This window comes from Tricharina praecox, assembly GCF_024521635.1.
Source record: "Tricharina praecox strain CBS 144465 chromosome Unknown BZA05scaffold_9, whole genome shotgun sequence".
NCBI lineage: Eukaryota > Fungi > Ascomycota > Pezizomycetes > Pezizales > Pyronemataceae > Tricharina > Tricharina praecox.
Window position 1 is genome coordinate 716523 of NW_026250411.1, and position 22869 is coordinate 739391.

The 22869-nt window shown below is 53.6% G+C and overlaps 4 protein-coding genes across 4 annotated transcripts; all 4 read right to left on the reverse strand.

The window, feature by feature from the left end:
* Positions 1-55: 55 nt before the first annotated feature.
* BZA05DRAFT_272244 (glycoside hydrolase superfamily) lies at positions 56-2128 on the reverse strand. Its single transcript, XM_051480247.1, has 3 exons — positions 1845-2128; positions 629-1780; positions 56-563 (listed from the first exon to the last, which is right to left on the reverse strand). The coding sequence occupies exons 1-3, from the start codon at positions 1932-1934 to the stop codon at positions 249-251; spliced, it is 1557 nt and encodes a 518-aa protein (XP_051340447.1). The 5' UTR covers positions 1935-2128; the 3' UTR covers positions 56-248.
* A 1006-nt stretch (positions 2129-3134) lies between these two features.
* BZA05DRAFT_395044 (citrate synthase-like protein) lies at positions 3135-5410 on the reverse strand. The gene is made up of 4 exons (XM_051483397.1): positions 5034-5410; positions 4729-4913; positions 4394-4677; positions 3135-4335 (listed from the first exon to the last, which is right to left on the reverse strand). The coding sequence occupies exons 1-4, from the start codon at positions 5085-5087 to the stop codon at positions 3434-3436; spliced, it is 1425 nt and encodes a 474-aa protein (XP_051340448.1). The 5' UTR covers positions 5088-5410; the 3' UTR covers positions 3135-3433.
* Positions 5411-6432: 1022 nt separating this feature from the next.
* On the reverse strand, positions 6433-9011 carry BZA05DRAFT_272275 (nucleotide-diphospho-sugar transferase). The gene is made up of 3 exons (XM_051480248.1): positions 8545-9011; positions 8262-8468; positions 6433-8201 (listed from the first exon to the last, which is right to left on the reverse strand). The coding sequence occupies exons 1-3, from the start codon at positions 8845-8847 to the stop codon at positions 6459-6461; spliced, it is 2253 nt and encodes a 750-aa protein (XP_051340449.1). The 5' UTR covers positions 8848-9011; the 3' UTR covers positions 6433-6458.
* An 11056-nt stretch (positions 9012-20067) lies between these two features.
* On the reverse strand, positions 20068-20963 carry BZA05DRAFT_336194 (DNA glycosylase; the record flags this gene model as incomplete). The annotated part of the gene is made up of 2 exons (XM_051480800.1): positions 20068-20613; positions 20664-20963. The coding sequence occupies 2 exons, from the start codon at positions 20961-20963 to the stop codon at positions 20068-20070; spliced, it is 846 nt and encodes a 281-aa protein (XP_051340450.1).
* Between the last annotated feature and the right edge of the window lie 1906 nt (positions 20964-22869).

Below are 22869 nucleotides of genomic sequence, written 5' to 3' on the forward strand. Positions count from 1 at the left end.
GGTCCATTAATTTACGAGTGATCGCCATGACTCAATTTCTCTGAATCGAAGAATCCCCGAGTAGAGAGTAGAAGTACCATTACCATTAAACTAACCCAGTGCGTCCTATCCAAATGCGCACCCAGAGACCGCCGAGAATACAGGTAAAGTAGGCCCAAATTATATGTAAAACCAAGCACTTACGCAAATGCCGAATTCCCACACATATACCTCGTGTGCGCCATGCCTACCTACCTACTTCACACTCCCTAAAACCCACCCCCAACCACCGCCATCACACCGCTCATTCCCAGCAACAGCAATCGGCGATCAACCATGACCCCCGCGGCGACGCCCTTCTTCTTATCTGGCTTCCCATCACCATCGAGGTCGCCCGGCTGTGTGCACGCGCACCCGCCCGTGCCGCCCGACAGGTCCTGCTTCACGCGGTCCAGAAAGTTGATCGCGTTGGTGGCCCCGGCGTCTTCCAGGAATGCGTTCAGCACCGCCTGCTTCCGCGTGATCGTGTAGTCGCGCACTTCGCCCGTGTCCGCGGTTTTGGAGAATTCGAACCAGACGGTTGCCTTACGGGGTGGGTCAGCTGACGGGATTGGAGGGGAGGGGAGGAAAGGGGGGAGAGAGGAAGTACTTTGAGCAGCGGGTAGTCTTTCAGTGTTTCCGGGCTCCAGAACTGGCGCCACCACTGGCGCTTGACCTCGACCTCGCCGTCGCCTTCGGGGAAGTCGGGGTAGTACGCGGACGCTGTCTCGGCGATCATGAACGGCTTGTTTTTCCCCTTCGCGTAGATCTCGTAGATGTTGAACTTGGTGCCGGGGTTGTTGATGTACATATTCAGCGGGCCGCGCTTATCCATTTTATTCGCCCTGTCGTCGGACTCTCGGTTATCGCGCTTGCTGTACAGCGAGATGCCGATCCAGTCCACCACGTCGTCGCCGGGATAGTACGGACCGAACGGATCATCGTGCTCGTCAAGGACGCCATCGCGGTTGGTATCCATCTGCTTGAACCTGCTGCCCTCGGTATCGGTGGGAAGATACTTCCCCGCGCCGTCGTACGGGTATCCCACACCCGTATTCGGCGCCCACACCATAGCCGTGTTCTCCGCGGCGGCCTTGACCGCCGCGGCGACGGCGCGGTAGGTGTCTCTGTACTCGCCCGGCCGCGCGCCCCACGGATACCAGTCGCCGTTCATCTCGTGTGCGAAGCGCACAAAGACGCCGACGCCGGCATCGTTGATGTCGCGGCAGAGCCGGGCCAGGTACGTGGTCACCACGCTGTCGATCTTGTGCAGCCCGTCCCACGGCTCGATGGTGAGCATCAGGATAGCGCCGGCGGCCTTCGCCGCCGCGATCTGGCAGTTCAGTGGCTCGTTCAGCCCGCCTTCGAGATGTGCGGCGTCGAAATACACGTTCAGGATCGTCGGCGCGCGGTTCTCGCCGAGGGAGAGCACGTAGTCGTCTGTTGTCATAGACTTTGTGTCGAGCGAGGCCCCCCATGATATGCTACCGGTTGTGCTGGTCAGGTCGGCGAAGGTCACCGCTTTGGATGCTGGGAGGAGTTTGCCAGTGTACGTGCAGTTGCGGAAGGTTACTACTTCTGCTGCGGCGGCGGGGGAGAGGAGGAGCGCGAGGGTGAGCGTAATGAGGGTGAAAATCCATGCTGTAGTGGTAGGGACCTTCTTGCTCTGTAAAGATCGTCGCCATGACGATGCCGATGGCCGTGGCCGTGGTGGTGACCTTGGTATATATCGTCGCGATGGTGAACTCACTCTCGATGAGCCCTGTGGACAGTTTAGTACAGCAACAACTTGAGGAAAGGGGAGTACGAGTGAAAATAGTACTCACGCCGAGCAATATTTCCTCGCAGTCACAGCCACTGCATCCACCTGTACCTCCACCTGTACCTCCGCCGACGCACTCTTCTATCGCCATCATCGAAATAAGAAGAAGGAAAAAAACGAGTGTATGTGGTGTGAGTTCAGGAGTCAACAAGCAGTCGAATTCTACTGGAGCAACGCTGCAACCCAGATCTCACAGCGACGCCACCGCATTCCTACTGTGCGTACAGACGGATAACCCTTCCACCAGCACGAACACATGTATCTGAAGCTAGACCCAATAGCAAGAAGGGCCTACTAGTACATAGAATGAATGGGGACTCACACCTATCATGATTCATACATACACCACTAGCCACTGACCACCAGTAGAGTAGGTATGATGCAAGCACCATTTCCCCCAATGAGCGCCCCAAGGCCTCGACTCGCCAGCTCACTCGTCGCCCCGCCCCCATCCTTGTGTCCCAAGCGATGAGCACGACGGCCTCAACGAGTCGAACCCAGACAAATACCGTACCGTGGCCCTAAAATCCGACCCACCCAACCTTGGTCGCAAAATAAATCCGAGACATGTGTAGAATCTAGATATGCTAGATATGCTGCAGCGGGTTGGAGTCCGTGATAGGCATACTCAAATACCGGCAAAAGCGCACAAATGATGGGAAAGCGCAGGAATTGTTGTCCTCCAGAGTCCAGGCTCCTTACATACGAAGAATCATGGAAGGAAAGAAGAGAAGAGAGACGGAAGAGAAGGAAGAGATCGGCAGCAGCAATTGAGACGTAAAACGCAGAGCGCAGAACTCTACGCACACAAAGAAACGGCAGCAGCTGCCGTTCCCATCCGTGCCGTGTCTGAGCTATGTATAGCACCAATAGCAAATCTAGCAAATCTAGCAAATCGTACAACTTGTAGTCTGGTAGTCTCTTAGAGTAGATCCCCGGAAGCGAATGGCAATCCCGTACGGGGGATGACGTGGGAAATCCGCGTTGTTGTGGTTTAGTTGTGGTTGTTCTGGTTGTCCTGGTTGTTCCTGTTAAGGTTGGTGGTGGTGGGGGATCAGAGGATCTATCCAGTAAGCGAGCGCAACTGGTGCTTAGCGCTCCCACTTCATGCTCAAGTCCCAATTCGGCTCTGTGTGCTGTAGATAGTGGCGTTCGATCCTCCGAAAGGGGAAGAAACCTTTGCGGGCTTTACTACGGTAGCTTTCGCTCGTGTGGCTGATTCGGTTGACTTCGATGAGCGCACTGGTTTTGTACCTCTCGGGACTCCTTCTCGGACGGGGAAGGTCCCAAAATTCACTACATACTCTACCTCCCCCCGAGGGCTGAATGCCCGTAATGACGACACAGGCCGCTGCATGAGCCACCGTAGTGGCGCAGCCTTAGAGGAGGAAGATGGACATACTTGGGGCAGTGGAAAGATTATGGCTATCTACAAGAACTATCTTCGATCAACGACAGCGGAAGGCATAGCAGCAGGTATATGAGCTCAAAGAGATAGTTATGTAAATGCAATGCTCAAGAGTACGATCTGTTACTGGGAATATACCAAGTACACTTTTGATCCCACAGTCCACTGCCAGCAGCCCAACCCTCCTACTTTCCAACTGCCTTAACAATCGCATCCATGCTCAAACTCTTCGGCCTCTCAATGGGCAGACCCAGCGCGCGGTCCCAGACCAACTGCGCCAGCGGTCCCAGTCCACGACTCACGCCGAAGGTGACAGTGTAGTACAGATCGTGGTTGATTCCGTAGTGGTGGAACAGACATCCCGAGGCGGAGTCGACGTTGGGATGCGGGTTCTTCGTCTTGCCGTGCTCGGTCAGCACCTTGGTCGCCACCTCGCTGGTCTTCTTGACGAGCTTGAACACATCGCTCTTCTTGACCTCGGGTCGCGACTCGGCAAAGGCCATGAGTGCGTCGAAGCGGGGGTCCGGCTTGCGGAGGACGGCGTGGCCGTAGCCCGGGATCACCTGACCCGACTTGAGGAGGCTCCACAAGTACTCTTCGACGTCGGCCGACGTGGCGTTGTTGCCGACCTTCTTCTGCATCTTCTGGACGAAGCGCAAGACCTCCTGTGCAGCGAGTCCGTGGAGCGGGCCAGCAAGTCCCTGGAGACCAGCGGAGTAGGACAGGAAGGGGTCGCTGAGTGCGGAACCAACGAGGTGGGTAGCATGCGCCGAGACGTTTCCTCCCTCGTGGTCACCGTGGAGAGCGAGGTACAATCGGAGAAGGTCGACGAAGCCCTCATTGTCGGCTTTTCCGAGCATGGCTGCGTAGTTGTGCGACCAGTCCTGGTTCAGGTCAATCGGCGGCAAAGCTCCACCGCCGAGGTAGGTGTTCTGGTAGATCTTGGCGGCAATGGTGGGCAGTTTGGCGAGCAGCTGGATCGAGTCGTCGAATGTGGGCTCCCAGTAATCCGCCTTCTTGAGTGTTCCGGACTCGTACAGTTTTGCGAATTTGGAATCGTGGTTCAGCGCAGAAACGGCGATCGCAACTGGAAGTCTCAGCTGTGAGCTGAATGGCAACGCCGAGCATGGGGGAGGAAAGCATACACTGCGTCATGGGGTGCAAAGTGGTGGGCAAGTTATCGAGCAGCTTCTCGATAAACTCCGGAATGCCGGCATTCTCAGCCAGCGTCCGACTCAACCCACGAACCTGCTCCGTGCTCGGGACCTGGCCAGTCAACAGAAGCCAGAACATTCCCTCGGGCAGCATCTCCTGTCCCGAGAGCCCCTTCGGCAGAACCTCCTGGCAATCCTTGATGGTTTTTCCGTGGAAGCGGATGCCCTCGTTGGCGTCGAGGACCGATCCCTCCCAGAGCATTCCCTTCAACCCACTGCCACAACGTCAGACGCCATGCGGGCCGACGACCGGAAGTAAAACATACCGCATGCCCCCGATGGCATTCTCGACTGTGATCTCGCCCAGAACCTTCTGACCGTGCACGGCCTTCAGCTGCTTGAGCTGCTCGCGCTTCGCTGGAATGACCTCCTTCAGCGTCTCCTTCAGGTCTTTCTGCGAGCTCGTCGAGGCGTTCCGCTTGGCTACATACGAGATTGTTGCGGGTCGGAACTATTTACGAAACATTGAGTAAGTCATTGGGCCCTGTCTGTCGCTCCCAGCATTGCGGGACGGTGATGTGGGGTAACGTGGAGAGGTGGAGGGGTGGAGGGGCAGTGAGGTAAAACTGACTTTGGCGGCCCTCAGGGCTCTGCTGCAGCTCCGGATCGAAACGTTGGACGCCATGATGGGGTCTAGAAGGGTATCAAGAGATAGTGATGCACAGACAATATGCTTCTGCTACTGCTTCGATTGAGGGGACGGACACAATTCGATTAAAAGGGAGATGGAGGGTTCGGCTATGAGGAACGGAGAAAGGGAAGAAGCCACGAGGTTTCAGGCCGGTCTAGGGATACGTCGATCGATTGGGAAGCATCTTGCCTGTGCGGTCAACTGGGTTTAACGGCTTCAGGACGGAGGGTACGGATCGGGCGAGTTCCGTGTTGCTTTTCTATGCCGTGGATTGCCGAACAGGTTGCTTCCTTGCTCCCCCCAAGCCCAGCATGTGATCTGCCAGCTCCACAGCTAGCTGATTTTGTGGGGTCGGCCCGAGTTTAATAGATGCGCTAATTCGTCACTAAACGCCCTTATCAGATGTGCGCTGGTGCGAGGTACCCCGCACCCCCACAAGGGGATCGGCTAGATCCGCGCGAGTATAGAGTAGTCATCAGTGTGGCCCACGATCATACATCCGATAGTAGTCGAAGCAACAGGCCTCAACCGGTGCGATTGCGGTCGGTTGCGATCTTTTCTACTCCAAGTTCGGCACGCCGGAACCCACCCAGGTCTCCAGCCACCGGAGGCCGAAAAGACTCCCCTAAGTCCCCTCCCCCATCTGCCGCACTGGCCGCATGTGGTTTAGTAGAAGGAACAGCGCGCAACGTCATGCCTCTACCAAGGTGCTGGATTCTCTGCCGGCATGCATACCGAACCACGACGCCTGCAGAACCACGACCCAATGAAAGCCGATGAAATATTGCTGCGGCAAGTATGTAGAGTAGAGCTGTCCATGGTATGTTGTTCGCCAGCCAGCCGTCCCGACTCGAGAGAGAGAGAGGGGCGGCGAATCAATTTCGATGGGAGCAAACAGGCCGCGTACCTGTGTGTCCGAAAGAGAAGGAGAGAGAAAAACGGAGGAATCAGCGCAGTTGAGAATGGTATTGCCATCAATTGAAATCGTCCATCATCAGCCAACGAGGCTGCCCCCCCCTCGGTCGCCCGAGGTTCGTTCATTATTGTACGTAAAGTGTATAGAAGTATGTGAGAAAAGAAAACCAAGATGCAACCCGCATGAAACCCATGAAAAAAGGGAAAAATATGAAAGATGAAAGAAAAAAACGAAAAAGTCATGAATCCCGTGGCTCCTTCCCTGGCGTATCGTACTTCCTCCTCCGGCCTTCCTCCCAATCCTTTTGCCCCTCCCTCCATCCCGAGTCCCCTTGCCTTCCTCCTCCATTCCTTGATGCCAAAATTAACCCTCCTTCATACAATTACAATCCTTCATGAATCAACAGAAACAAAACCTTCCTCCCAAATTCCAAATCCCAAGCCCCCAAATCAAGGGCAGAACAAGAAACGATGAGTAATGAAAAGATTGAACGCATTAAGAAGAATGATGGGCAAGAAGTTGTACCAAGCCCAACCGCCGAGGATGCAGTAAGCAACTCCAGATATCAGGAAGCCCTCGAAGGTGATGGTCCAGCACCAAGCCAGGATCCGCATGTTCCTGTACTTGTTGTTCTTGTGGGCCTTCGCGTCTCCGGACGGGACCCAAGCGAGGGCAGTGCCGAAGAGTCGGTCCTTGATGGCGGTGAGGTAGGCGTACTGCTGGATGGCCATGATGTATTGCACGTGGATCGAGTACTTGGCTTTGGCCCACATCCGGATCGCGATGAACGAGTACAGTAGCGACGGAATAGCGAACGCCAGGTTGTAGTACATCAGGAACTCCGGACGGAACCACATCAGGAGGATACCGGGGAGCGGGTTGATGAAGATGCCGAGGGCAGTGGCCGAGTAGTACATCATACCAGACAGGTAGCACACCTTCTGGATGAAGGTAAGGTTGGAGGTCCAGAAGTCGGGGTTGGTCAAAAGCGTAGTGGAACCCAGGCACCATCGCATCTGCTGAGAGAAAAAGGCTCTAGGAGTGTCCGGGCAGACTCCGCAGGCGAGACACAAGGGAACATATCGCAATTTCCATCCACGGTTGACAGCGTAGAAGCCGGTGTGCACGTCCTCGGAAAACCCAATCTCAGCAGTTCCTCCAGTCTCGACCAAGGCCTCGCGACGGTATACGGCATTGCTGCCGACACAGATGGAAGCACCCCAGCGGTCACGGTTCTGTTGGACGATGCGGTAGAAGAGCTCCTGCACGGATCCGGCTCCTTGTTCGACCCAGGTCTGGTCTTCCGTGGTGCGGAAGAATTGCGGGGTCTGGACGATGGCGAGCTTGGGGTCGTTCTTCATGTGGGGGATGAGCTCCATCAGGAAATCGGAGCGGGGGCAGAAGTCGGCGTCGTAGATGGTAAAGAAGTCACCGTCTGTACGGGCAAATGCCCATCGGAGATTACCAGCCTTCTTCAGACGAGGCTTGTCGTCACGCGAGAAGTAGTTGAAGCCGTAGGATTCCGCCATAGCCTTGACCTCGGCCATGTCACCATCGTCCAGAACATAGACTTTCATCTTCCCCTCCGGGTATTCCAGGGCGGTGATGTGCTTATAGGTGTTCTCCAGGATCTCGAGGGGCTCTTTGCAGCAGGGCAGGTAGATGTCGACCGTGGGGGCGCTGTCAGGCGTGATTGCGTGCTCTGCGATGACCACCTTGTGTGCCTCGAAGTCGTAGTCCTTTCCGACGATACCGACCATGTAGGAGATGACCAAGTAAATCTGAAGGAGACCGACGAATGCGCCGAACCAGTAGAAGATCGGAGCCGAGATGGTGAACAGCCACATACCAGCCGACAAACTGAGAAAAGAGAAGACACCAAAGATGTACAGTGGTACTCTCCGAGTGTTCAGGTAGCAGTACTTCTCCTCGTCCGTAGGTCCTGAAGGAAGCACGAGCGGAGGATCCTCGGTAGGGTTGTACTTCCGTTTCATGGTTGCCATCTGTCGTCCGAAGAAGCCGAGCTCTGCATCCGCTCCATCCGAAGTTCCCGCGGCCGCAGCCGCAGGAGTCTGCTCTGGTGCTTTCTTCTCGTCCACCTGAGGCACGTGGGCCTCAGCCACCTGCTCTTCATCTCCAATCTCGGCCTTCTGAGCCTCTCCACCAGCCGGTCCGGCAATTGGTGACGGGAGCTATATCGTGTTAGCTGGAATTCATCTATCCTTGGTAGCCATCGCGACTGATTGACTCACAATGAGATCTCTCGCCGGAGACTCGGTTGTTCCAAACGAAGGAATAGTAACCGGAGCAACCGCATCATCATCGCGCTCGAAAGTGCTAACGGGCCGGCTGACTGTAACTGCTGCCTCGGGTCTCTTGATGACTTCCTCATCCTCGGACTCCTCAATCGAACTTCGTGGTTCTTCCGCCCGGTGTTTTCCTGACCGATTGACGACAATCTGTATCAAACAAAGAAGAAGAAACGGGTCAATTCCTGTTCAAGCCCCCAAACGAACCGGAGGAATGCTCGCTTACATCAATCTTCTCCCGGTCCTCCGGGAGCACTATGACTCCCCTAGGAAGCTTGTTGTCGTGCTCAGAAAGATCTGTCCGACTGGAAGCATTCGACACAGATGCTCTCGGTGTGTTTGCTCGTGTTCCAAACAACGAGTCCAATGGTGTGGAAGTCGACGACATATCGCTAATAGTCGCCGGTGTGTATGCTCGGCCCTGCGCTTTCGCTCTCAATGCCGCGGTCGACAGCTCGATTTCCTTCTGAGCGCGAAAGTAGTCACTGTTGAGAACCGACTCGTCCCGCTCTGCAAACGGCGTCGACATCTCTGCAATTAGGTATTAGGTGTATGTTGGTATGGATGTATTAAAGAGGCAGCGGAGCAACAACGAAAAGAGTGGTTGTTGGTCGCAAAAACGAATGAGGTGCTCGGAGGTCGTTGGGGAGCTGCTGTGTTATAGAGGGCAGGTACTGGGTCGAGCGGGCTGGATAGAATTTATACCAACCCATTGTTTGCCCCAAGAATAAAAAGGTGCTGCTGTACAGACAGCGCGGGTGCCCGCCCACCTCACTCCCTCGCACGCATCCCAGCCCGAGACAAAGGTTACGCCCTGCAGCAACCATTGGTGCGGAAGCATGTTAGAATCCGACTCTGCATAAGATCGCTAAAAAGTCACAATTGGCCACAACTGGACCCAGGCCAAGCAGACGGCGCTGCTTAGGTACTTCCTTGCGAGTTCCACTTGCTTTGCTGTACTGAATCCTGATGATGACTAGCGAAATCCCGTGTCTGCTATGTACTAAGATAGTAACCTGGGCCGATCTCCTGCAAACCAGTGGCCGGGATACATCATCGATCCGCCGATGAATGCTTACTTTTCCATAAGCGATGGATTCTTGCACGTCTCGCCGTCCAAGCAGATATGTACATGCCTAACTGATTGCCATGCCAGGATCGTGCAACGGTAACATTTCGACGTTTGAGCGCTCATCCGAAGCCTGGGTCGAAAAATGCCCACGATGCCCACGATGCCCCGTGTTGCGATGCGTCCTGCAACATGCTGTGCGGGCGCGTGTTGGCAGTCCCCCCCGTAGCCAGGCTGGTGGGTTCGCCACGGGTGATGGTGGGAGGAGTGACAATCTGTGACTCAGTCCCGTGTCTCGGCGTCCCTGGCCGCTGGCCGCCGCGGTCAGGCGGCCGACGTCGGAGTTGGCTGTGGAAAGAGTGATAGCGTGGTCTGCCATCTCGCCCGCTCCCAGCCACTGGATATCCCTGGCGATACGCACCGGGCGCGGGAACTCGAAAAGCTCTCTCTCTCCCGGCCTCGTCCACTGGATTTTGCGCTTTGTCTCTCGCTGACGGCCCGGACGCGAGGAGGGAAATGGACCTTCTGCCGCCGATCGCACCGTGGATAGAGCGTAGGCCCGGATTCTCGATCAGCGCTAGATGCGGAGAGCGTGTCTGCAGTGGTACCAAGCCTCGGATTGCCGAACTTGCCAGCAGAATGGGAAGGCTAGCAAGGGGCTCCAATAAAGTCGGTTTTTTCGGACACTACTCCGGCCGTGGTCTCAGATCCACCGCCCAACACGTTTTGCTGTGGTTATGGCTGCCGTGACAAACAACACCCCACGACAACAACCGCGTGCGCCTGCTGAACGCGTGCTGGCGCGGATCCCTCAGCCGCATGTACTCCACGTTAAAGATTCGCGATTGTCGATTGCTTACTACTGTGGTTTAGTGCTCGGGAGAGGCGTTCACTCTCCAACCTTAACCCTACGTCTGGGCGGATGGCCCCCCTAAGATCGTGATCGCTGTGTGCGTACTTAGCACAACGGTGCCTCTCAGGGTCCGAGTTTACTCGGGATGCAGACGATTTCGTGGCGGAGGTGTTGAGAAAACGAGAGCAGACCTCTCGCTCGCGCGGCCAAGCATGTGTGTAGTAGGGACGAAACCTACAGCACCTACATATGTACATACTGGAAACCAACAATCCACCCGTGTCCCAGCCTGGGCGAGGCTGTTGGCAGTGGATGCATGATTGCAACTTGATAGCCAGCACTCTCCATACTGGTAGATTAGTTGCCCCCGTCGGGTCCGACTCTAATGCTCCCGCCGAATCAGTCTCCCTTTGACGAGCACCCAGACTCCTGTGCCAGATTACTGGGTGGGCGGTGGCTTGATCTGGACGGTTATCTCTGCCAGCTAGTTCGGATCCAGATGGCTCTCCGCTTCTGCTTCGGCTTTGTCTCAACTTACCGTTGAAGTGTCAGTGTCTCACTACTATTGGTATCTACAGTAGTAGAAGCACTCTACTATGCCATGAACACCCGTGAACGCCGAACTATTGCATCGTCGGAGTCCTCCAGTCTTCCCTTCCCCTTCCTTCGGAACGTGTCGGGCTCCCTATCGCTACTACTAGTATACTAGATAGCGGTGAGGGAAATAGTCTATCGGTTATGCTTTACGCTCAGCTGCAACTCGAAGAGTGCTGGAAAGTGGAGCTGTGGGGGGGTTCTCCCTGGCAGGGCTGCCGTCTCAACGCCTATGTTCTCAAGATTGAGTAACCGGGTTTCCACTTGGTGGCTTTGTTGGTTTCTACGCCATTCAACGGCTTAAGCTACATCTATGTGAGGTTGCCGAGAGAAAAAAGAACTTCCTTCACCACCGCTTGCCTCTCCAGAGGAGGGCATAGGCGAACCGACGGGCATCTCCTTCATCTCGAATCCAAAAGCAATGCCTGAAGGCTGTGATGCTGCAATGCTCCTCACAGTATCTCGTCGGAGAAGCCCAGAAGGCTGCGCTGTTCTGGCTGCATATCATGCCCTGAAGCCGAAGGTACATATGTACCAGCAGTTGCTGCATCATACCACACGGATTACTACTGTAGTGGATAGCTTCAGACAGCAGAAGCCGCTGTGAGGGATCGAGAGATTTTTCCAGCTGAAAGACAGGGCCACTCGTCAACTGCTGAAGACAACACTAAGAAACTGCCGGCTGGTTAGAATGTTTTGCCCAAGAGATCCACTGGCATCTACGGGACTTGCTGGTCAAGATTGCAGCAGATCGTGCTCTCTCGCCAGCCGTCGGACGAAAGGTGCCTGTCTTCTTCGCATTCTCGGACACAGAGTCCAGAGTCCAGATGTCAATTTTGACTCCCGCCCTTCGCGCACTCCGGCCGGTCCAGTTGATCATTTGCGCCTGGGACCCTCCTTTGGCGATATTTTCATTCCTGCAAGACCTCTAGCTAGTCGGGACTCTCGCTTCGAGATGTTGTCACCATGTACATAGAGATAACGAAGAGCGCCTACATACGTACGGTTGTTCTCATTCAGTGGCGTCGTCGGTATTCAGGTCCGATGCTTCGGCGCCAGCAAGTTTGTCTCCAAGAACGACGAAAGTTCTGAATCTCGCGATCACTCAGGAGTCAGGACGCCAAATTCGTTCCTGGGCAAAGTGGAGTGGGTTTGGGCCCAGATACCTGGCGATACCTACTCCCTAACCTGTGGAGTTTGCATCTCTTTCGTAAGCTGGTCGATCCGGTGTTTCCACAGGAGTCAGGACGGGATGATGCATGCAATCAACGTGGTTACATCATGGCAAACAAGCTGCAAGACCACCCAGCTCGAGAGAAACTACGTGAGTAGGACTCGGGGTTACTCCTTTACCGGGGAAGGACAGAAATCCCCGCGGGGATAAACCTTGTGAGAACTGAGATCTATGCATAATAGAGTGGGAAAGTGCGGTTATCTTCAAGCGGGACAACTACGAGAGGCGAGATACTCTATACAGGCGACAATAAGCGGAATATTGGCATATCAATGACTATTGACCAATGACCATACCTACTACATACTGAGATCTATTAGCAGCCCTGCGCAGAGTCTGAGGCCCTTCCGACGAGAGATCACGGGAGGGAAAAGGATACTAAAACAAACACATAGAGAAAGCCACAGACGGGATACAAATCCAATCAAGCCCTGGTGAAGTGGTGGCGTTTCGAAGCCGCAGTCGAAGTTGAAGCGCCTCAAAGAACAGTTTATGGCTGGGGTGAGCCTGTGTAAAAAGAGAAACAAAGTTTGATTGCGATGCGATCCGCCAGGCATATACCTGGCATTCCACATACGGTGCACCCAAGCCATTAACCACGGCGGCAATCAGCAAGGATCCGAACAAACCACGAATGATATCGCTAAATTCATCCACCCATCGCATTGCGAAACGTGGGTTTGCTGTGCACTCGTGCCGGATCAACCTAACGGAGAAGATTCTTGTGGCTTGCAGTATTCTACACACAAGGCCCGAGAGGGTTGTCTAATTCTGTGACCTGCATGCCTGCTCATGTACATCGGATATCACTCGTGTCAGAGACCGTGCTCAGCTTGTCGTCGACCGGCCCGCAGGGGGTGGTGGCTTCGGTCGGGAAAGTACATGCACGCATACTACAGACTCTGCCAACACGGCTCGGTGTTTCCCGTCGAGACCCACTCCTATCTTCTTCACTCCCCTAGCTCGCGCGTAGCTTATCAGACAAACATGGCGCCAATGATGCCTGCCACAAGGGAAGTCATGGCGTAGGGGGAAGGGGGCGTGGGGGATCGCACCGGGAGTAGAAAGCAGATCGAATGGGTTGAAGCACGCTCACCCACCACCCATCTGCTGGTATCTGCGCATGCATGTTGCAGCAAAAGGACTGGAGGGGAATACTTTCCGAGTGATATGACATGCACGTCTCTTGCTCCGCAGCAGCGGAACTCTTCGCCGCCAACCAAACCGCAGATACTTACTTCTCGGAGTATACTTGGTCACCCCGCAGACTTTCCCGTGAACCACGAGCGAGCATACGGCCAACCAGCCAGTCAACCATGCAGCGCCCCGCATCCTCGGAAAGTTTGGAAATCAAGGAACCGGTGAATTCGCTGAAACCTCACTCGACCTTGCTCCTCGTGGCTCGGCGCTGCGACAAATCAGTCATGTTACTGGAAGTCTTGTCTCTGCACACGTATCATGATTTACATACCTCATAACTACCTCTCCGTCACCATATATGTAGATGTCTGCATCCCGTCTCCCCACTGGAAAGTCTGCAGATACTGCAATGCACAGCGATGATCGATTTCTCCGGCATCCGCTGGCCACCGGACGAACAAGATTCTATCCTCCTCCACCACCACATTCTCTCCCCCGCCAACGATAGCGACGACGACGCGCTTCATCGGAAATCAACGAAAACGATTCAAAAGTACCTACTTTGGTATTTCCAACGTCGAACTCTGCCTAAAGCAAGCACCGCCGACATACCACAGGCTGTGATTCGCGAGTGACATAGAGTGACCCGCTTTCTCGGCCGAAGAAACGATCTCAATCAACCACCTACCTGCCCTCGATCTCCCATCTCGATGGACTTCATCTACCTATCTGGTATCCACCTATACGTCGCCATTCCCACTTCCCCCCTCCGAGAAATGGAACTAGCAACTGTTGTTCCAAACTACCTACTTCAGTTCTTTGCTGCGTCCATTTGCGTCGACACTCCATCCACTCCGTCCACTCAAGTTCTCTACCGATCTCCGACGAGATGCGAATGCTCTAGGTACTTAGTTACTCTGAACTTGCCACTAACGCCCGCGGTTCTATAGGTATCTCGGGGCAGGACTATGTATAGAAAAACCAAGCTTCCGCGAAGTCGAATTCTCGTCGACTATGTACCTACCTACTCTACCTACCGTACTATGGACATTGGACACCGATACTACGACTGGCGATGACTCGGTGTGCTGGAATAGGGAGGCGGTACTAATTACTAGTATGATAGTACCACTGAGTCCTGACGAACTGGGACAAAAGGATGGGCCACAAGAGTCGCTGATGGGAACGGCTACTCTGCCACAGAGGATACGGTAGTGCACCGCTACGAAAGACCACTCTGTTTCGCAGAGATTTTCCGTTGCCCGATAGCCATCAGTTTTACCCTTGCTCGCGCTCGCGCAGAGTTCGTTGTCGTCGTCGCTGTCGTTGCCGTCATTGTCGTCGTCGTCGGGTTGACATACAACAAAGCCACTCGGACTCACTAACCAAGTGCTTGTTAGACCGCTAGAAAAGGGACCGATGCGCTTAAACCCTCAACGCCACCGGCGCCAAGGGAACGTCCACGATTACACACCTACAAGACTCCCAGTCGACGACCACAAAACAGAGATTTTCTAAGAGCTATTGCGGAGCACGAATCCCCTCGCGAATTTTCGGTGACTTGGGCTACCTATCGAAAGACTTTTCTCGCTGCGAAGGAATTTTAGCATCTCTGGGTCCAAGCGTTCGGACCATGAAGCGATCTAGGTCTGTAGCATGCGCACCTTGTATGTAGGAGAGGAAAATCCATGAGACACTGCTTAATCTATGATGTAACCACAATGGAACGAATAAGCGGTCGATAAGGTTTTGTTGATCCGACGGCCGGGAACCATTGGACTTGGACTTAATTCTATGCTTGGTTGCGCTATTGTCTTCGGGTAGGTTGGACCAACGCGCTTATACACTCCTACATACTACTCCAGACTCTGAGTCTCTGGCACCGACCCCGTCGTGAATCCCAACCATGGGGGGAGATGAACTCGAGTGAATCGGGCTGCACGAGCGTGCATGGGGATAGACACAAGTGGCGGTTCTGTTATGGGGTATTTTTACTTGGGGGCGTTGATCAGGATAGCTCTGTATGATACGCGAAAAGAAGTGCGGGCAATGAAGGAAGGAATAATACATACCAGATCAACTCATCCGATTGGACACCCCTCTGGGCACTAGTTCAGTAGAATAGTAACTACGCGCTACGGCGCATCATCATCAGTATCTCCATCGGCATCTCTCCAGCACTGCCCATCGGGCAAAACACTTTCCCCTTGCCATTATATTGTGTGAAGGCATTTCTCTTTGATCCTTCCTGACTCCATGGCTATTGTCCACTACCTATACCGGTAGGTAGTAGGGTGGTCATCGTTGGATATAGGTATCATATCTCTACTGGCCTCACTCAAAGACGTGTATCATACAACGAGGAACCGACAGTGCAACCAGACCTTCTCCTATATACGACAGGCAGGTCTAGAGCATCTTAACGCCTCCCAAATTTGTGCTCCGCTTGCCTGAGCCACTCTCAGAACCCGTCCCTTGAAAACCTGTGGCGTTTGTCTAGGTCACAGCTTGAGTTCACAGCTACTCTAGTAGCGCGGCACTCGATGAAGTTACCGCTTAGTTTCACGGGAGGAGGGGGGGCGGCTGGCTATCTGAATAGCGACCGAGGCACAATGGATCACGCCTAGAGCGAAATCATGTTTCATCACCCGCTCCACTCTAGAAGAGCGCTGCCATCGGATCGAAATAGTCATTCACGCTTCCTGAGCACCAACTCCTCGCTTCTATTCTGCTCCCAAGGCTTGCTCTCACCCAATTCTAGTAGCGTGTCTCGACTCGGTTGTTTTTTATGGTTTGATCATGATTGTATGTGACCTGTACTACTGGTTATAGGGAGGATCAGTTCTCGTCCACTATCCAGTCCAGTCCAGTCCCGACCTCAATCGTCTCGCACACGGCTTGTTGTCGCTTCTTTGCCCTCCGTACTGGCCAATGATAAAGACATGTAGGGCTCACCATGGAAATTACAGAGGAAGGAAAGAATCCGTGTCTGACACCTTCCTTCGCCTCGCCCCTGCCTGGTCGTCAGGGACTCAAAGGATGCCATGAAGGAGAGCGTGGAGGGATCCCGCGCTCCCCAACCTCGTTACCGCTCGCCTCCTCCTCCTCCTCCTCCTCCTCCTCCCACGCCTCACTGAGTTGCCTCCAGATCCGCCCTCCCACATCGGCGGTGGCAAGGAATTCCAGAACCGCTTAACTGCACCACTCATCTGCGAAGAAGTCTCAGATATTGATTCTTGAAGCGAGCCTTACGCATCTCCCCTCTCCATCCGGACCCGCGCCCAAAGCTTCTTCTGGCTCTTCCCATTCGGAAGCAGCACTCGAGAAGGCGGTATCGCCTCCGGATGTCTCATCGGGTCTCAACCGTGATTGCGGGCTCCTTCTGGCGCTGGGGCGGCGGTGCGCTTCCTGGCCCTGGCCGGATCGTATTCCCGACCGCTGCCTGGCCTTGAATAGATCATACCTAGTTCATAGTTCATCCTCGCCTCACGATGGCTGCTTGCACGTTCGACTGCTGCCAACCTCTAGATATAGTAGCCACGGATTTGTCTGTTAGGTATGTAACAGGAGTGATATCTAGTGATTAAGATCATTGGGGTGGGGAGGGGTTCTTGCCAACACCCAATTGCAAATACCGCCTCCAGTGTACCGTTCGGACGGCGGGTCTACGGCCAAAGAAGCATCAGTCCGTAGTGCTTGAGATTGGCGAGTCATCACAAACGCAACACGGCGAGAGGCGGAAATACATGAGTCCACGACTCCACGTAAACGTTGATATGCTCAGACATGTGATCGACTCCTCTCTAGACAGACCAATTACGGTCATGATAGAACAAACAAAGCTAAGTGCTCTCCTTGATCTAGGAGGGTGTGTAGGTAATCACTTGGAACCCCCCATTCCGGTTTGGCATCAGATGTTCGGGTTCGCTGGGTAATGTGCATTGTATCTCACTCGGTTATTCGACTTTAGCCAATGCTGAAATTTGGTGATATCCTCTTTTGGTGATAACTCTTGGTGATGTTCTCTTCCCCTGCCATTCTCTTTAGCTACTGGGGATCGATTTTTATACGAGAACCCAGCTCAGTCCAGTATATTTGCAAAATATAACAAAAGTTGAAAATGGACGCGGAAAAGCAGCAATAACCGTCACAAACACTGAGGAACGTCGTCCCAACCCGGATAGAAAGTACAATACAATGAGAGTGTGACAGACGGAAGCTGAGGGGAAAAGAAATCAAAGGTGAAAAAACTACGGTACCAGGGATTCCCGCATGGTCACCCACTGCAGTACTAACCTGGCGATACCATGCTTAACTAGGGCTGAGCGGACGGGAAGCCGTGTGTTCATGGTTCTATGACCGTAGCTGAAATATCACGTGGTTAAAGTATTATAAACTGCAAGTTCCGCCGAAATAGAGGTATCATTCTTTGTCAGTGCCGTTTCTACCAAGTTTTTCGCGGAGTATTGGCTTATTTACGCATTCTACCAATATTCACAGAATTCTGAAAAAATGCCAGCATAAAAGGCAATTGCTCACAAATGACGACTGCTTTATAGGATTAGATTACTGTGCCGTCACAGCCATCAACTCCGCTATGGGGGGAAAGTGCACTCCATTGCTGTAGTGTTGGAATATAAAATGTACATAGAAAGAGACATGAGATTTGCATGGAGAAAAACTCCGAAGGCGGTTTGCTTGGAAGTCACGAAAAAGGAAGTTTAATCAAGAAGGAGAAGAGAAATACAGTGAACAACTCTCTGAATAAAACTACCCTCTGGAGGAGATGAGTACCTAGTATATGGGTTCCACCACCAGCTGCCTTCTGCCTTCCGTACCAAGTGAACATTCATAGGCTCTATCTCCGACACTGACAGCACTACAATGATCCGGTCTGAGAGGGATCGTGAATGAAAATGTCATACCTAGGGTGCTTCGTCAATTTCTTCCACTTCATCACGGATCATTCGCTGACCAATTACACCCCCCCCCCCTCTCCCGTTGCAACTGCCCAATTGTTATAGCCGCAATCCGCACCACATGATAGAAGGCTTTACTCGTAGAATGTACTACAAAGCTACCCATTGAGATACTGATCGTACGGATGTGATTATGGTCATTATATTGGCAGGTGATGACTCTAGCTCCAGTAACTGGGTCCGCCCACCATTGACACATTGAGTTGGACTTTGTATACACGTCTCTACGTATTGATTAGGTAATGCTTCTTTGTCTTGCTTCCTGATGCCCATGCAAAGACACTCTGCTGACCGGTATTGGAACTCCCACACGTGACCGAGCAAAAGCACCATCCGGCTCAATGCTCCCAGCCTCCCAGGCTTGGGTTCATGAAAGCGAAATGCTCCAAGAAACTTATTGCGTAATATTGGGCATGTTCCAAGTTCCAGCAACTCCTACCTATCGTAGCTCTGACGAGTAAACTGCGTTGCGGCTTGAGGGTACTGCTGCTGATTGCTCACGAATCCTGGTATTTCGTTTCTGCTGTCTGCGGTAGGTACATAGTAAGGACGTTGATTGCCTGCCGCGTACTGCTTGGCTAGTGATATGTATGTGGTTGTCGTAGGTCATACATTCGTCGACGAAGCAGTGCAATCGCTTGAACTCCATGCAGTAGAAATCAAAATGCAGCGTTGGGATCCACAAAGTAGCTAGGTACCGTGGAGTACCTATGATTCCTTCAGCAGGAAGCGCCGCTGAGAGGCGAAGTGCCGGAGAAAATGAAATGCGCCACCGAGGGCTTGGATGGTGATGTGTTAGGTATATTGTGTGTTGTGTGTTGTGTTTTGTGGGAGGGAAGGATCGCGAGTGGTTGTTGTCATTACATACTAGGGATGGAACTTCATCGAATGTTACATTAGAGTACGTACGCCTGTGTATGGCTCGTGGTAGAATGAATGGCTCGTCTGAGAATGTATGGCTCGTGGTAGAACGAATGGCTCGTCTGAGAATGTATGGCTCCTCAGAGAATCAATGGCTCCTGAGAATCAATAGTTCTTCTAAGAATGAATGGCTCCTGAGAATCAATGGCTCCTCTGAGAATGAATGGCTGGTCCTAGAATGAATGGCTCGTCCTAGGCTGAATGGCTCGTCGTAGAATGAATGGCTCAATTCAGAATTAATGGCTCCTCTGAGAATCAATGGCTCCTCTGAAAATCAATGGCTCCTCTGAGAATTAATGGCTCCTCTGAGAATCAATGGCACAACTCAGAGTCTCAGAATGAACGGCTCCTCTTAGAACTAATGACTCATCTTAGAACAAATGGCTTGTCTTAGACCGAATGGCTCATCTGAGAATCAATAGCTCGTCTGAGAATCTATGGCTCGTCGTAGAACGAATAGCTCGTCTTAGACTGAATGGCTCGTCCTAGAACGAATGACTCGTCATAGAATCTATGGCTCGCTGAGAATGAATGGCTCGTCGTAGGGTGAATAGCTCGTCTCAGAATGAATGGCTCGTCGTAGAACGAATGACCCGTCTCAGAACGAATGGCTCAACCCAGGAAGAATGGCTCGTCTCAGAATGAATGTGGAGCATTCGATCACTGTAACTGTCACCTACGTGAAAGGGCACGGATGAGACGAACGCTTAAGCTTTAGTACAACGTTCCAGGACAGATGAGATGAACAGCAGCCTCGACCGTTATGTAGAAATTATAGGTGATAGTTCGTGAACGATATGTAACAAGCACCAAGTGACATTCTGTGACATTCCTGCAGGTAAACCCCCGACGCATCCGCGAACAACATTCAAATGCAATTCCAACCCGCAGCCCAGCCCAGCGCAACAACCGCACCCAAAACGCCCCCAAAGCCAAACATGCAATTCTCCATCACTCCATCACCCCTCCTGCCCAGCCCTGTGAGCATATGCATCGCCCTCCTCTTCCCACACGACGCCGTCCTTCGCCCACATCCAGCGACAATACGCACGCAGCTCTTTATCCTTTGGGACGACACTTCTCCACTCCTCGTCTCCCCCCTTAACCCCGCCCCGCAAGGCGTCTCTGCAAAAGATCCTCCAGCTGTCGAGGGCATATGCGCCGACACCCGGCAGATGCGCAATCTCCCATTTCATCTTCATTTCCACGCCGCGGGGCTCGCGGCCGGGAATGGGGAATGGCGGGGTGTCCTTGGCGGGGTAGTTGTATAGCACCTTTTCAGCGGCGCCCGGCGGGTTCACGAGCCATTCTGTGGCCATCTTGATGAGGCGCTCGGCGCGGACGCGATAGAGGCCTATGGGCTGGAGGAGGGTTTCGAGATCCGCTTGTGGGGCGGTAGAGAGGATCTCGGGCGTGGGATAGAGGGAGAGGAATTTGTCGAGGAGGGGCCGAGCGACGGAGCCCTTGGTGCGGTTGAGGAAGGTGGTGGAAATTAGGAGATGGAACTGGGATCGTTAACAGCTGTTGTGTGGGAACCAATGATGAGGGGACAGACAGGATTGTCACGGAGTTCTTCCTGCACCAGCCCGAACTTCTCGGCGGTAAATGGCGGCCAGGGGGTGACGCTGATGCCCTTGGGGGTGCGTCCGGATCCTTTGACGTTTACCACTGTTGCGAGTGTTCTTGGGGCAGTAAAGTAAGGCGAGTTGACTATGGATTTCCTAGTGCTTTTGCGTCGTTTCGGTGGTGGTGTGGTGGGTTCCGAAGGCTCTTGGGGGTCACCGGAGGGCACAATGATCTCTTCCGTTACCCCTTCTTCAAGTCTGATGTCGCCGTCTATATCCTCAATCTGCATACCCGAATCCGGTGAGATTGGAGACGAGGCACGCCGCTTCCGCTTCTTCGCGGTTGGCGTTACCGTAGCTTGATGATTCTCCTCTTGTAAGACCGTAGTCTTCCTGGCCGAGTTCCGTAACGAATATCTAGGCTCAACTTCAACTTTTGGAGCCGGCGTTGAGGTCGGCGCCTTTCGTGGAGTACGAGTCCTTTGTGGAGTGGAGACCACGGCCTGGATTTGACTGCTACGACGCTCTGGTTCGTGTGCGCTGAGGGGCGGCGTGGGTAAAGTGTCATCGTTGTCGCCGGATGTTGAAGTTTTGAGAGGGGTGAGGGAGGGCTTGTGTTTTTCGTCAGGAGGATTTGTGTCGGGTTGCTGAGATTTTTAGCTATGGAGATCGGGATCAATCTGGAATGGAAACGTACGGGAAACTTGCAGTCGAGCTCGGCAGCCTGGACGTTGGTATCGCGCTTCACATATCCAGTGTCCTCTGGTATGGAATCTGGGTCTTCACTGACGTACTTCAGCTCCTTTGTATCCTCCGACATGGAATCTTGCGTGTCGTGCAATTTTTCCTCTACCGTGACAGACGGGTTCAAAGAACTTTCGACTGGTCCGGGGATGTGGTCATGTTCCATTTCTTCAGTTCTCTCGACCGTGGGAGGCGTGTCGGTGTGCGGCTTTGTACTAGTTGTGAAAGCGTTGTCTTGGTTTGACTCCGTCTCCGTCGTGGGTTTATCCTCGCTGAGCTCCTCCTCTTCCGGAGTAAGAGCTTTCTTGTCGGCCGTTTCGCCATCGATTGCAACTTGCTCATCGCGCACTTGCACTTCTACACCCAGAGTTCTGTCCGGTGGTGTGGGAGCCGTAACTTCGATATTGACCGTAGTATCTAGGACCGCATCGGTAGAAACTTCGTTGTGCTCGCCTTCGCTGCCAATAGTGGTGGTCTCTTCGGTCTCGCTCCCCTCCATCACCACGTCCTCGCTCCCAGGGGTAGCTGCGTTCGCATACTCTTCGTCCGCCTGCCCCTCCTCCTGGATCTGCTGGCTCTTCTCCCCACTCTTCCGCGCCTCCTCCTCCAGCTTCCGCTTCTCCCACCGTTGCCTCAACCTCTCGCGATCGCGCTTCCTCCTGCGAACGATGATGCCAGGAGCGCCGTTGGAAGGCGTGCGCGCGTTGAATCTTGCCATTATCTGTCTCGTTCACACTTTCTCTGCGTGTGTTTGTTGTCAATCCTTTCCTCACGAGGGTACGGTAGTTGAGCGAAAAATACGAATGAAAAAGGCTTGCTTTTTAACTGGTCGAGCAAAGAGACAGTAAACAGCACTTCTTCACCAGCGCGGGGTGCACACTGCAGTGACGTGCATGGATTGAGTTTTGTCACTTGTGGCATCGGGGAAGTTGCCTTTCCTTCCTTGCTTGGTCGTACAGGTTCAAAGCTGGTATTTGGTGGCGCTATAACTAGCGGGAGGTGCCGCGGCTCGCGCTGTCCTGCGTCACTGGATCGATGAGAAGAATGAGAAGGACCAAGGCTTGATGCTCGGGCTTAGAGGTCAACGGCTCTTAGATCGTCGGAATTACTCAGTTTAGCGGGGCGGCTGGGATGGAGAGCTTTCGACCGGGAGAATGCCAGTCTTCCGCTCGCTGGACGCTGGTAGCAAGGCTCCGCGGATTGTCCTGACGCCCTGATGTCACTCCCGCCACCCAGAAGTTTCAAAAAGCTCTAGTACGAGCGTGTACAAACAATCGAAGGGACAGGAATGGGGGTTGTAAACTGCATCATCGGTAGCCGGCGGTTTGGTTGGGGTCAGCGACGGGATGAGGACTTCCCTCTGCCGGGATCAGACGGACTGCCGGGATCAGACGGACGGACGGGAGAGATCTCGATTGTGGGCGGACTTCAGTGCGCGTAGGTACACTCCAC